At 42.8% G+C, this 15995-nt stretch overlaps 1 protein-coding gene across 3 annotated transcripts in view; it reads left to right on the plus strand.

Moving 5' to 3' along the window:
• Positions 1–15561, plus strand: part of LOC133491519 (gamma-aminobutyric acid receptor subunit beta-3-like) — a 53569-nt gene extending 38008 nt beyond the window's left edge. The window contains exons 6-7 of one of the 3 annotated variants that reach the window (XM_061802779.1): positions 5162–5422; positions 9972–15561. In XM_061802779.1, the coding sequence (XP_061658763.1) occupies positions 5162–5422; positions 9972–10330 (620 nt within the window). In that variant the 3' untranslated portion in view covers positions 10331–15561. Of the gene's footprint in view, positions 1–5161; positions 5423–9961 lie in introns of all 3 variants that reach the window. The other 2 variants (XM_061802789.1, XM_061802770.1) reach the window with 2 other exon arrangements.
• The last annotated feature ends 434 nt before the right edge of the window (positions 15562–15995 follow it).

Below are 15995 nucleotides of genomic sequence, written 5' to 3' on the forward strand. Positions count from 1 at the left end.
AAGTGGATTTGTCCCAATTGGAGGCCCGAATCAAGTCAAGGACAACAATTTTAAATTACAAACGTCTTCAATAGATACGATGAAAACTCTTAATATGGCACCGCGAATTGTGACGTGGAACAGAATGAAGTTGGACTCTGACTCAAGCAAGGGAAAAGACTGAAAATGTAAAAAAAAAAATAAAATAATAATCTTGCAATGGTTATTTTTTTGTTTTGTTTTCATTTAAAAAAATTGCACAAAGTGTTTTCCAAAGCAAGTCATGTTTTGAGAACAACACCCTTTCACAAAACTCTGCCAAAAATCAGCAAACATAATTGAAGTCTTTCTTATTCTCTGGTTTTGTTAGATCACGTGTGATCACATGAGATTTTGAGCTTGGGGATGTTTATATGTGTGGTGTTCTATGATGATGTTATCATTGCACAAATCTCGCACAATACGATTTTTTTATATTTGTGTGAAGTCTATCACAGACACATTTTGAAGGATTTAAGAATTTAAAAATCCTTTCGTGTACCAGCCCGGAGGTGGAAATCAGGTGGTGGTAAGGCATCAGATGGTATGAGAAAGGTGTTGATAATACAAATAAGTGTTAATGCTGCCATATTCAATGAAATTGCCTGTAGTTCCAATGTTATAGAATGGTGTACACAGTGGATAATCTCCCAGACTACAGCACACAAGCACAATAACCTGTGACAAATTGTCCTTTATAATAAAATGCTAAGTAAATAAATAAAAAATAATAACATTAATGTATCCATAGATTTTACTACATGGCAAGGCAGAAGTGAAATGAAACACATTTTGCGCATTTAAATAAGTTCCCTGGTAATAATAAGGTGCCAGATTTTTACCAGACCAACTTATTTCTAGTTTTTGGGAAACACTGTAGTATTGGCTTTATTGTATCGAAATAATTATGTGAAATTGTCATGGTCCTGCTGGTCCAGCCCTGGCTGGGCGGGTGCCCTCGCGACCACGCCGATTGGGAGGTGCACACCTGCGCCTCATGCTTGCTGATTGGCCCCGGTGCATATAGGACCATGGGGAGGACTGGTCCGGCACCAGATCGTTGCGATTCATGCCCCGTTCCAGTACTCCCGTATTTCTGATCAACAACCCGTGTGTACTGACCTCCGCCTGTTCTCTGACCGACCCCGTAAGCCTGACTCCTTTGATACTCCTGCCTGCTTTGATCAATCTCTCGTGTACCGACCTGCCCGCTGACCTGCTCTCCTGGCCGATCCCCAACCGTGGAACAATAAACGTTTTTCCCGAATTACATCTGCGTTTCCCGACTCCTGCATTTGGGTCTTACCTCCGTTTCGATGGGTCATGACAGAACAATTTGGCCAAAACAGGACCCAGCAGGAAAGACCCGGCGTCGCCGGGACCGACGCAAGGTAGACCGACTGCCGGAGGACCAAGCCTGTCCGATCCGGGTAGGCTCCATGACGTTCTCCACTTCAGTGTCACGCGCTCCGCCGGCAAGCTCTGAATACGTCCCGACCCTTCCAGCACCTCACATTCTTTTGGACTCTGATTTTTCGGACTGCGAGGAGGACCGTGATTTATATAACCGGTTGCCGGATTATTTCGACTACGAATCTCTTTGCCCGATCTTTCATCCCAGTCAGTTCGCTTCACCTCCCCGCATTTCCAACTCCCAAGCGTCTTCCCCCGGTAGGTCCGAGTCCACCAATCGTTTGTCGGAATCTGCTTGGCCATCTCCCTGGGTCCTTCGCGTGGCGGCCAGAGGAGACGCCCAGGCCGGGCACTCCCTTGTTCCTCCAGCTGCGCGGAAACAAAGACACCATCCTCGTCCTCCCACTCCGGGAGCGGGGAAACCAGCAGACCAGCAGCTGGTGGCGAAGCTTCCAGCCCAGAGGAAGGAGGGGGCGCCAAATCACGAGGTGTTGTACTGCTAAATGCGGGTGGAGATAGAGTGGCAGAGCGCCGAACTGGCGGTCCTCACGGCCCAGGTCTGGGAAGGATTAGAGAACCAGCCGAGCTACGCTGACGTCGCGACTGCTACTGACTCACTGCTGACTCAGGTTGACGCTGCAGTGGCTACGGATCCGCTACCAAGCAAGGCTCATGTCGCTGTCGCAATGGATCTGCTGCCAAGACACGCCCACGTTGCAGTTTCAACGGACTCGTTACTGACTTATGCTCACGCGGCAGTTGCAACTGATCCACTACCAAGCCAAGCACACATTGCAGTGGGAAAGGATCTGCCACCTCGCCCTTCCCACGTCGCTGTGGGAACGGACCCGCCACCTCGCCATTCCCACGTTGCTGTGGCAACGGATCCACCACCGCGCAATTCCCACGTTGCTGTATCAACAAATTCACTGCAATTCACGTGACAGTGGAAACAGATCCACCGCCTTGCCATGCTCACGTCACAGTTTTGACAGATGCGCTGCTGACCGATTCTCATGTCACAGCATCCATCGACTCCTCCCCCAGCCGAGCCCACGTCACGGCTGGCAGCAGATTCACTATCGCGTCACACTCACATCGTGGTGGCGACAGGCTTCCGGGCGATCGTCAAAGGAGAAGGATGGAATTTGCTATCAAAGATGGTCTTGCCAGAGCGTCCACAACGTGTGTTTTCCCAAAGAACAGGATTTAGAAATGTAGTGCAGAGGGCTTGAGTTCTGAGGATGGAGGGAATTCAGATAAAGATGAAGCGAACTATTTTCCTCCAGCTAAGAGGGGGAGGACCTTATCATCCCCCTTGCTCCAGGCTGTTCCCAATTATGCAGTAGTGCCAAGGTAAACACCAAGGCAGCAACAAGTTAGCGCTGTGCCACCTGTGGGTGCCATCTCACGTTCCCGTCCAGGAGGTGGCGAGGGCGCCACAGCCGCCTCACGCTTCCGCCCAGGGAGTGGCGATGGCGCCGCAGCCGCCTCACGTTCCTGTCCAGGAGGTGGCGAGGACTCCCCAGGCGCCTCACGTTCCTGTCCAGCAGACGGCGGCGAGGGCTCCGCAGCCGCCTCACGTTCCTGTCCAGCAGACGGCGGCGAGGGCTCTGGAGCCGCCTCACATTCCTGTCCAGCAGACGGCGGCGAGGGCTCCACAGCCCTCTCATGTTCCCCTCCAGGAGGAGGTGGTGATGGCGCAGCCGCCTTCTCATGTTCCCATCCAGGAGGAGGTGGCGATGGTGGTGCCGCCTTCTCACATTCCCATCCAGGAGGAGCTGGCGATGGCGGTGCCGCCTTCTCATGTTCACGTCCAGGAGGAGGTGGGGATCGCGCCGCTGCCTTCTCACGTTCCTTTCCAGCTGGATGGCCACCAGACTGGGGTTGGGGGCGTTAGCAGTATTATATATAATACTACATCAACCACTCGTCCTTTGTAGTTTATCAAACGCCAGTGCCAATAGGTAACGCAAATTTGTCCTTTCAACAAAATTTAAACATCTACCAACATCCCTATATACATTTTAAAATAGATATTGTTATGAAAACTGCATATAATATTATTCACTTCAATGTCTATACGAAAAAATAAATGAGCAGAGTGCGTGTCATCCTTCTCCAAAGTTGTGGAAGTCTCACTCGACATCCCAATGGCAGGCATATTGCCTGCAACATCGTTTACAGATGTCGGCATTAAGAAGACGCTGTGCCACCTGCTATGGGAGACGAACAACAGAGATTTTCAGATTTTTCCGACACGCCTTCTGACACGGAAACTCTTTTCGAAGAAGAGAACATCTCACAATCGAGTGAAGTGACCGGGGCCATATTATCTTTTCGTTTCGGGCTATATTTAGATGATATGCGCATCACTTCTCCATATCAACAGACTCCCCAACAGTATGTATAACAGTATGCAGCGTATTCTGGTGGACCTTGAAGTAATAACTTCAAGGGTGCCCAGACACTGGTGAGGGGGGAGCTCCTTTCTGCTCCCCGCACGCGGTCAAGCCACCACCCCGCCGATCCACCTCTGCGTCGAGGATGACGCCGCAGCCGCAGGACAATGACAACAACGCTGCGGCCAGAGGCGAACGACAACAAGGCCGCAGCTGCCGCCGGCGAGCAGCAACAACGCCTCAGCCGTGCACATCAACAAATTTAGCACTCTAGACTTACGTATTTTATGAAGTTATTATGACGCAGATCTTTTGTTACATTTTGAGAGGATTACGTTGTTGGACTTGGACAGAGCTTTTTATGATTGCTGCTTTTGGAGAAGTTGTTCGAGTTTGGTGACTCTACGTCTAGTTAGCTAGTTAGCTCATGTTACACGCTACTTAACTGTCTTTGTACTTCTATTTTATTGTTTTGTGTTCTGTGTGATTAAATTGTCATAAACGCAATACAAGTGCTTTGTTATGTTGCCTGTTTGACAAGGGGATTTATTCTAAATTCACACTTAACTTATGCTAACTGTGATATGTGATATGTAATTATGTTAACTGTGAGACAAATAGTCCCCCCCACTATTATTTTTTTTTAATAGCTCAATACATACCTACCTGTCATTTAGAACCCACAAAGCTCTCGTTCTTTGCACCTGTGCAATCCATTTTTCACAGAAAACCGGGTGTTTTGTGTGTGAAGATCGGATCCATCCTCCCGAGTCTTCGAACAAAATCCAGCCATACAACAAGCTGGCTTTTCGGCAAACACAATGAAAAAAAAACAAGTAATTTTTCGCCGGTACAATAGGTATAAACCAATATAAACACTCGACTTGCTACTGTAAAAAATGCCACTTCCTGGTTCTTCTCCAACACAAATACCTTCAGAGGATTTTCAAGGCTGAGATGTAAAAATCCATATACGACAACATCATGAAGTGTGGTGAAAAAATGAATGGGTCCATTCCGGCTGCCTTTTTTTTTTTTAAATTTAAAACATACTAAAAATCATGCTTTACGTGTATGTAGACCTTTGATGCATTCAAAAGTGAAATCGGCAGATTAAGCTCTAAGAGACTAAGACAATGAGAAAGAATTATTAGAGGGTTTCTTTAAATAGCTTGTTTTTAATTGTTAGTACTTGACTCCTTCCAGATACTTGATACATGATAGTTGGGCAAAAGGAGAAGAAAAAAAGTGGAATCAAAACGAGCAAAAATCTTTTTCGTTTTTATTAACTTTATAACAATGGATGTGATGTTTGTGTTCCTCTAAAGGAATCACCACCGTGCTGACCATGACTACTATCAACACCCACTTGAGAGAGACGTTGCCCAAGATCCCGTACGTTAAGGCCATCGACATGTACCTGATGGGCTGCTTTGTCATGGTCTTCCTTGCGCTTCTGGAGTATGCCTTTGTCAACTACATCTTCTTTGGGAGGGGCCCTCAAATGCAAAAAAAGCTGGCAGAGAAGGCGGAGAAAGCCAATAATGAGAGGGCAGCCAAGTATGATGCTGCAAGGGTAAGTTTGACTGGCTCGCTCACTCACAGATTCACTGAATAAGAGATCGAATGTAAAACTGAAAAATCACATTTTGACCCAGGAAAACATGCTGCAAGACAGACAAGCTACATAATAAGTTTAGAAAAATTAATGGCATTTTTTTCTCTCTCTCAGGATCCAAATGATAAATCAACTTTGACATTGCAATTCGTTTAAAATTAATTTTTGTTCACTATGTATGGCTTAGGCTTTAGTATATAAAAAAAGCAGTATTGAACTTTGTCGTCTTCTCAGGAGGCAGGTAGTAGGGCTGCATCACTAAAACGGTCCAATCAAATTAGAGGCCTCCACCACTCACGCTCGGTGAGTTGTTTCAGTCTAGATCGTCACTGTTGCCAACATGAAGATTTTGTTGTTGTTGTTGTTATTTCATTCCTCGAAACAAAACACATCCACCCTCATCCATGGATTCAATGCCGGTCAGCATGAAAATCTCTCATTCATTTCGACTGCTGCATTGTATTTTATTTTTCTACCTGAAAGAACCATATTCAGTGTAGTAATACATGTTTCAATCCAGGAAAGTAACAAGTTTTTTTTTTTTTTCATTAAATGGAGTACTCCTGATTCAAGACAACAGTTTTATACCAGAAATATTGCTTGCTACCACCACCATTTTAAATCATAATAGTTTGGATTAAAACCCAACATTTTCACACACACAAAAAAAGAAAATAAACCAGTCACCCCTGACAGTGATAAGACTCAATATGTTACATGGGAATATTGGCGTTATATAATCCAGTGTTTCCTCACTTTATCACAGATTCAATGCATTAGTGATTTTTCTCCATGTTCATATCACACATAAATTGGCATAAACTGTATTTTTTTTTTTTTGGGGGGGGGGTGGCTGGTAAAGTAGCACTTCCCAGCCTTAAAAAAGTAACAAATAAAATGAATAAAAACACATATTACAAGGAATAGAAATAGTGTAGTTTATTGTACTACTATGCATTACCGTAGGTTTAAGAGTTTTAAAGGTGTACAAGAATATATAAAGTGTTTATGACAGAATGGTAAAGGTTCATGGGCATGTGGGTAAGATTAAAATGTTTCATGCAACTTTAAAATGCATACATATTTTAAAATGCACAAGTGGTCTCAACTTGAATTTTGTCTTTTATCATTAGCAGTAGTAAAAGTATTTACCACTTTACAGTCCTCTAGCAGTCTTGGAACAGTTAGGCCAATTCTTTTATTGTTGCTGTTGATTGACTTTGGGTCTCGAATCAAAAGTTAAACATGACACAAGAGATCACAAAACTTGACCCTTTATTGATAGGCATTTACATCTGTATCTGAGACACAGCCTAGAAAGTAACATCTTTTATTTGAAACCCCACACCCACCCCACACACGTTCCTCTCCCTATTTTTTTTTTAAATCAGAGAGCTGTCTATAGGTGGAAAAACAAGCCAATCGTGAAGATGAGAGATGTTGGGAAATAAATGAAAGTCATTAAAGAAACAGAGGCCTACATCGGCCAAACTTACAGCCATTTTGAATGTCTTTAAGAAGAAAAAAAACACTGGCTGGTTGCAGGGGGGAAAATGGGTAAATAAAGCAAAGCAGCAGCAATTAATGAAATAAAACGTCTGATTGCTGTAAAGAAAGACAACTGGTGATATAAGCAACAGGCTCCAAAAGGCAAGATGAAGATATTACAATTTACTTTTAATGAACATGTGTGGAGGCGACAACAGAAAATGTAAACCACTCAATAACAAAAAGAAGAATTAAACAAAGCTGGAGTTTTTTTTTTTTTTAAATTGCCACACGAACACGCCTCAAAACCTCTGATGCATAGGATCAGTCAAAAAAAAAAAAAAATCTTTCTCAATGTGAGGGAAAGGCTCAAGCTTTGAAAACAACATGATCCCAGAGCATAATCTGTGGAAACTCAGTGGTGGTAATGTTATACATGGCGTGTGCATGCATAGGTTCTTCTGGGACCAACCATTAATTTTTATTTAATGTATGTAACGTGTGATGGTAGCAGCAAAATGAGCTCAGAAGTCTCCAGAAACTTTTTATAACAATTTAAAGAGGATGTGGGTTTCTTAACATCTGTGACATGATTTCATCAAAATACTGCCAGGATTAAGAATTCTAAATATATTTCAGCATATTTCTTACCTTGATGAAAATGGCTTTTATTCAGTCTCACGCTGTGATGCAGCCCTTATCCCCCTCTAACCCACAATGGCAAGTTCGTTTATCATCGCCTCCTCTTACACCTGGCAAAGCAAAGTGTTGGTAAGTGCCGCTTGCTTCTACTAGCGGAAGCGAAGCCCAGCGTGTGGAAAACATTTGAGTCCTCCTGTCTTAAAGACAATGGGCCTCATTCACTAATAAATGCGAAGAAATGTCCCGTCTCTGTGCATACCCAAAACCACTGTCAGATTCTTGACCAGAAAAATTTATTTGTACCAATTGTTAATGAATGAGAATTAATTTAAAATGAGGCTCATGCCCACGAACTCCAATCTGCGTGAATTGCGCCCCAAATTCCATCTCAGTCACTGTGTCTAGGTTGAAGTCAAAAGAGATCCCTTATCCAGAAATTAATGTTTATAATCTTGATTTAATATTCCAAAACTTGGTCTCATTGGAAGGCTTGATAAACACAGAAGCCAACAACATACATCCCAATAATGTTAATAATTTTTCAAGAATTCCAAAGTTAAATTTGCGAATGTGGCAAGTGAAAAACTTACATCGAGGATACAAAATGCAAAAACAATTTAACAGTTAAGTAGGACCAAACACTGCATAGTAAGCAATGAAAGAAGCACAGCAAAGAGGCATTTGCAGTGGATGAAATTCATGAAATTTTTTCGAAACAACAGACAGTATGAGCCATGCCAGTCATAGCATGCCTCAATTATGCGTGAATCGATCAATTTACATCATATTTGCACATATACTGCAGAATCACAGAAAAAATGTATAAACTTGATTACAGTGGGGATTAAAAGAATACTGAAGTCTTGACAAAAACTATGAAATGCATTTCCCGCGAGTTGAGTGAAAACGTCAGTGTCCACGCAGACACTTGCAGCAGGCGACATAAATGGTTGCACTCTACAAGCACTTCAAAGGAACAAGTGATGAAAAGTTTATATTATAATATTAGCATTAAAAATATTAGTTCCAATATTTTGTGCATCTTGGGTAAAAGATGTTTGAAGTTTTCTTTTTTTTTCAACATGATCCTGCATTATATATGTGTATGCATGCTCTGAGGAGGTTGTACATTTGTTTGGAGAATATGAACAAAATCAAGCATGTATAAAATGATAAATCATTGATTGTTGGAATCACGCATAAGCACAAAATTGCGTGTTCTGTTAGTGAAAGTGGCCTATTGAAAATATTTTATTTCACAGAGGCTTGACATTGGCAGTGCTTCTTCCACTGCTCCCTATTGTATGACAGTTCCATCAAAGTGCCGAATGGATAGCTCACAGAGGCATTTTCAGAAATCGGCAGACAACAACAGGTACTTGGCTGTTTGTAGAGAGCCAACTACTTGCATACAAAAAATAAAGTCAATTTCCCCAGAATGTTTACCTTTAAAAATAGACACAACAAAACTGATTGGGGGATGCTTCATCACGCAGAAAGATCATGACTTAAAACCACACTACCTAAACAACAAAGTTGGTTAGGGATGGTTTTACATTTACCAAGTGTTTAGAAGATAATGACCCCCTCATGTGAAACTGAAAGATCCTCCAGTTGCAAAAGTTATTGTTGGTGATGTGAACGATGATGCACATCGATGAAGTTGCAAGCAAATGATCTATAATTGCAACTTGTTACTTTTACTCAGCTAAACATTGTGTGTTTCATTTTTTTTCAAATAATGAAATCATTTAAGTCGTGTCCCCATTGTAGTTTTAAATAGCTGGAAATAAATGGTGATCTCTTGTCTCGTGTTCAGACTGCAGCAGAAATAAAGTAATTGGGCTCACTGTTCTGATACGTTTAGAGGACCATGTATATGTATTGTATATACTGTACACAGATGGAATTTACGTAGAAAGCGCTAAAAAAATGAAAAAAAAAAAAAAACAAGCCCACACTGACTGAATCATAGCCTGCTTAGCAGAGGTTTAAAAAAACAAAGAAAGTGTAAAACTGTTAGACTTGCTCAGCTGCTCCATTTGCATGAACGCCATCGTGGATTGCTACCAATGTGGTTCCTGTCACCAACATACATCATGGGGATGCAGTGTGTTGTACCTGCTGTGTAGTCAATGAAATTGTTGAATGATTATCTTTTAGTGAGACAACTAGCCTGCAATGTCAGTCCTAATTGTTGTAAATGCCTGCTTGGATCTACTCCCTGGTTGACTCTCGATTAATCTTTTGGCTCTGAGATTATGATGAGTCACAAGGAAAATTACATCACATAACACATTTCATGGCATCAGCTTCTCTGAAAAATACTTCAAACCTAGTTCTCTTGGATCTATTTAACGGTAATTGCTTCATCACTCAGGCGGAACCAGGACATGGGAACATCCTTCTGACCACCCTGGAAGTCCATAATGAAGTAGCAGGAGGAGAGATCACCACCAGCTTGGCAGACATCAGGAACTCGCAGTCCATGGTGCAGTTGGACAGCACGGCCTCGACACATATTCAGTATCGCAAGCAGAGTGGCGGAATTGGTCCACGTTCTGCCAGTCGTCACTCCCTGGACCGCTCCGCTCAGATGAAACGCAGCCGACTGAGAAGGCGGTCCTCGCAGCTGAAAATCAAAATCCCTGACCTGACCGATGTGAATGCCATCGACCGTTGGTCACGGATCATTTTCCCCTCAGTTTTCTCCTTTTTTAATCTTATCTACTGGCTCTACTATGTCTGACTGGACAGGTTGTTTGTTTGTTGTTTTATTTATTTCATTTTGGCTTGGTTTACCTCCTTTTGTCTGTGCTTTTATACATGCATTACATCTATCAACATCAGACTGAAAGACTGAGAAAGTTCTGGACCAAGGTCTCCTCCAATATCTTTTTATATTTGCCGACTTTTAATCTGTATTCTTTTCTATAGTATGTACTGTAGCTGGGACTTGTGATAGTCATTTCCCATAAAACAGAAACAAAATGCCAGCAATTGATTAAATACAGTATTTGCAAAAAAAATCTAAATTAAATAAACCGTGAAAGCACAGTATTCTAATCCAAAAAAGAAAACGTTATACCACAGAGGTGATCAGAAAAATGCAGTCAATTGCTAAAAATCCATTAAACAATATGTTTGATTGGTACCCTATGCACTATAAATGCATGTAATGATCTTCCAATGTGGTCAGCTTTTACCGACAGTTTTTTCTTCAGGACTATCATGACTCTCAGGCTCCAGATTTTTAACTATTCTTGGTGTCACATTTGGTCACGAAGAGGAATGACAAAACAGCACAAGAATGAAAAACACTGCCATTTTATTTCCAGTTCACCTTTTAATGGCTCCTCAAGCAAACGCTGTACCCAAGTATACCCAAAGTGATCAAACTGCCAAGGGGTGTCCAGGAGGCATTGTTACCCACCCAGCATTGGCTCGAAGTTCGTTTTCCCCCAAGTATTCTTCATACATTTGTTTGTTACTCATTTCAGTGTGCTATTTTTCAGTTGGATATCCTACAAATTGCACATCCATCATATCTTGGGATACTATTGTACTCTTAGTCTTTCAAGTGTTTATTTGATTTCCCACTCTGTCCTGTTGCAAACAATGATACACTGGAGAAGTTAATTTTGTGTATATTGAAAAATGTATATACTATACAGTATACAACGTCTGCAAACCCTAAAGGGAAAAAAAAGATCAAATGAGCATTGAGTTTGTGATTGTTATGCTGGCTATGACACGTCAGTCAATTTAATACAAAAAAAGACAAAAAATATTAATTTTTTTTTCTCCAAAATGTGACCATGCTGAAGTTCCAGCTGATGCAAATGGATTTTAATGGACTCCACAGCCAGACCACACAGGCCAGCTGATGAGCACATGCTAGTGTTGAATGTATCAGATCCATTGTTCTTCAGGTAGAGGATAATGAGCCATGGTCATACTTACTTTCCATCTGAATGTAACCCCCTCATGATATTGCAAGTGTGCAGGGGCATGTACACATGCAGGTTGGCGAGCAGCTATTGGGGTGTTTTGGCTCGACTGCTGCATGTAGAACTGGATTGTGGCTTAGACTAATCAACCACTTCCGATTTCTGACTGATAAATCTGAAATGCTCTCTTTCATGACCGTCGCCACCCCCAACACATCTCTAACAAACATAGCTTTGTGCATGAACATATATTAAATATGACTACTAAGAGATACATAAGAGTACAACTTTAAACTTGTGACGATCTTAAAATAACTGAATGTATTGTACTTGGATTGTTGCTGTCTGGCTACAATTTATTTTGAGATCAATATGAATAGGGGTGGGGGTGATGCAGTCCCCGAGATGGTCCTGTTTTCTACTGTGTAGACAAGGCCTCATGTATACATGTACGTGTGAGGTGCTTTTAAGGAATCCTCACATTCCAGAAGAAAGTTAACAATATTTGTACATCTATAGTATGAAAACAACGAATGAAGGCTCCTACTCTAGGGCCATTATTTTCTTTTTTATCAACAAGATGAGAAAAAAAAGGAAAGCAAACACACTGCTGAGACCTAAGTTATTGTGTACTGTGCATGCAACAACACATTTGGAGAGACTTAGAGAGGGGCAGAAAAATTATTTACCCAGCCTCATGAAAGCTAACAAATGATCACTTTTGCTTTGTTGCTGACTTGGAAAAGAAAGAAAAAAAAGTCAGGTGTTGTATGGCCTTGGTCCCATAATGGAATGTGAAATGTTCTGTGCTGCCACAAAATGTATTTAGTCTTAGATTTATATTGTATATCTCTGGATGTTTCTCTTCCTTTTTCAAAGGATGATTATCTTAAATCATCAAATAAATGAAATACATTGTACATGTTCAGTTTGTGAGCTTATTTAACATTGAAGGTAAATGAACATAATTTGGCATTATTTTTTACATAATGTACACTTTGCTTATTTTTGGCGGCGGGTTGGTGCTTGGAAAGGATTAGGCTATTTACATGTGAAATGTGTTTCTACTTACGAAAGTGTCATGTTACGAGACGACTTCCGGAACAAATTAATTTCGTAAGTCCAGGCACCAATATACAAGCGTGGCTTTACAAGTCAGAAGACACCAGAAACATCAAAAAGCCGTTGCATTGAGGTCATATTAACACATACTGTTGCTTTAAGTAGTCATGATGAATACTTTCACTTAATCAAGTTCTCCCTTGAATTATAAGCCCCCAATTAAGCATATTTATGGATTTCCTATTGGCCTTCTTAAGCTTCAGGGCAACTGTATGCACTTATTTGAAGAGAAATCAAGAGAATATAGGTGGACTGATCAGGACTGCTGCTGGATACCTCACATGAATACATGGTAATTATTTTAGTATCAGCTTAAACACATCCAGAGAGAATCAGGTGAGCAGCTATGCAGCAGGTGAGTAGCAATGCAGTTTCACTCAAAGTTCAGTTAAAGCGTCTGCAGGCTTGGGAAGAGTCCAGGGGCCAGGAAAGACAAGAGTCTCAATGTTCAGGAGTCCACGACGGGAAAACGCATACTGCCATGTCATTGCAAACACCAAACAGCCATAGGAGCTGGTCAACAAAAGCAGAAACTGATAAGCCAGAATTCATGGTTGGGGACAGAAAGCTGAAGTGGTTACCTAGCAAACCACTAGGCAAGAAAGTCACGGGGACGCAAGATCGGCAATGGAAGATAACAAGCAAGAGTGGTTTAGTGTGTTGCACAAGCAGGTGAAAAAGAATCCGTGAGTAAGCAGGAGAGGGTTTAATAATAGCTTGACTGCAGATCTGCAGCACCTGGTGGGCAGAGTGACTAATAAGCTGGGAGTAATTAACTGGCAGAGTGGAGCAGTGGTAGTGGTAGCAGAAAACCACAAGACGAGCACACAGGTAAAGAGGAGGAAGAAAATCAGGCCAGCAATGTCACAGATGAGTTGATCACTCAGAATGTAGTGAGACCACACCCAGGACCCCTTTATAGGACTTTGGCCCAGAGAATGAAGCCATTTGAGTACTGCATGCTGCCCTCCTTCGCCAACTTAGGGAGGACCAGGACACCTTTTTGTAGCAGTTAACCTCGAAGTTGAACTATTTTTTCAATCTGCCTCAGAGGAAAACGTTGGTCAACCCACGCCACCATCCCGTGCTCTGGACTTGTTTTTGCCCAGCCCATTGCATCCATCTCCTGCTCTTGTCTCGTCAACACTTGGCCCGTGGCATCTGCCTCTTGTTTTGGTTTTGTCGACGCCCGGCTCGTGGCATCCATCACTTGCTCCTATTTTCATGGCTTCTGACCAGCAACTGCTCCCTTGCTCTTGCTTCAGTGGCGACATCAGGCCGTGGCGTCTAACACATGCTCCTGTCCGGTAAGCACCCAGCCCGCAGCGTCTCCCACGTGCTCCTGTCTCGTCGGCACCCGCCCCACACGGTCCACCATGTGTGCCTGTTTTGTCTCCGCCCGGCCCATAGCAGCGACTTGCTCGTTCACTCTATCGCCAGCGTTCAACTGGCCTGCGTATCCTGCGCTTCAGGCGGCATCGCTAAAACTACGGCCGATCCTTCTCGCTTCTGCTTCAGCGGTTCACAACTAGCGGCGGTGTTTTCCCCACAGCAGCTGCTTCCCATGCCTGCTCTCGTTCCTGCGTCTGCCTTGGCAGTACTCGAACAGCGTCTGTCTCTCACTCCTCCTTAGTGGTGCTTCAACTGCAGCGGCTGCCTCTTGCCCCATTGGTGGTACATCGCCCGCAGTTCTGTTCCTGTTTGGATCCTGCTTTGCCATTGGGACACTTTATGGAAGTCTGCCTGAGTGGCCCTGTTTAAACCTTGGTACTTGCCATCTTAGTCGACCTCCTGAACTGCTCAGCCAAGCACCTCGCTTTGGGTGTCCTGGACGACCACTGGACTGACCAACCCAATGAGACCACAGTGATCCTTGCAGTGTACCAATAGGAACTACTGTATGTTACTATGTTAGTGGGAAGCTGTGAACTACGGCTAGTTCATTTTGGCGAAAGATATCTTAGGCAGGGGCATGAAGTGCTAAATTTGTCAACAACGGTGAAGCTCGTCATGTTGTTGTCAGATGGGATCAAGCCTGTAATGAAGTCCAGAGAGATGTGGGACTAATGGCGATGGGGAACAGAGGAGCTCTGATGTGATTGTGGTGAGTTCGACAAAATCCTCTTTAAGGGAAGCCCAGAAGACCCGCTGGAGGAATAGAGCAAAGGTTCTGTGAAACCCATAGTGGCATGTAAGCTTGAAAGTACAAGCCCACTGGCGGATGTCTTACCTTTTTATTTTTTAATGTAAATTCTGGTATGAAACAAGGAAGTCTGAACACAGAAATGAGCTTCCACCTGAAAAAGGTCAAAGCCCGCCAAAAGCAACCCTATATCAAGTGCCTACCACAAACAATTATGGCCAAGGGCACCAGACGAAGGGAGAGGAGGGTGTGAACCCAAGGGGGGATGTGAGAGACCCACTTTTATCAGAAGCCTAAAAAACTGAAAGTGGGAAAGGAGGGAGGAACAGGCCTCAAGAGACAAGTTGAAAGAAATGTGAATACCACCCAAATGCAATGGTTACGAGGCTAGCGAACTGGCAATCATTATCTCTGTACCGTGATTGTGTGTGGTGGGGTGTTGTGGATTAAATTTGGGAAGACTGGTGGGGCTGAGGCACTCCATCCAGGCCAACCAGCTCCTCAAAAGTACTGTACGTGCAAATGTATAGTATGTGGTCCTGGGTTTTGTAAAGGTACTGCGAAAAAAACTACCTCTCAGGGTCATTCTTAACCTAGCTGTGCATCTCAGAGTTTAGAACCCTAAGTCTTCCTTTTTTTGGCATCTAGTCAAATTATATCTCACAATGTATGCATGGAAATTCTTCAGAAATGCATACTTGCCATTTACTGTTACTATATTCATGCTTTTATGCAAGTATGCATTTCCCTTGGGGCACGAGTGTTCTTTTTTTCTCTCCCTTTCTTTTATAATATGAAATATGAAAGGGATGTACTGCACAGTTTATTTGTTAACAAGTCATCAGAGAATATAATTATGTGTAGATTTAATCAGCATTTTACATAAAATGTATTTCTCAGGGAAGCGGGCACAGGGTGAGGTGTTGTTGTAAAATGTACAATGAGGAGCCTTGGCTCTATTTGGGGTCTTAATATTGTAACGATTAACCCAGATTAAATAAAGATATAATTAATTTGGAATGGAAAGGTAAAACCGGAGGGACACCAGTGTCACTTCCACTTCCATGTAATCTTTTTAAATTACGCATTGTAAATCAACACGGCACGGTGAAGCTGCTGGTAAAGCGTTGGCCTCACAGTTCTCAGGACCAAAGTTCGATCCCGGCCCCGCCTGTGTGGAGTTTGCATGTTCTCCCCGT

The sequence above is a fragment of the Syngnathoides biaculeatus genome, chromosome 2 (assembly GCF_019802595.1).
Source record: "Syngnathoides biaculeatus isolate LvHL_M chromosome 2, ASM1980259v1, whole genome shotgun sequence".
Classification (NCBI taxonomy): Eukaryota; Metazoa; Chordata; class Actinopteri; order Syngnathiformes; family Syngnathidae; genus Syngnathoides; species Syngnathoides biaculeatus.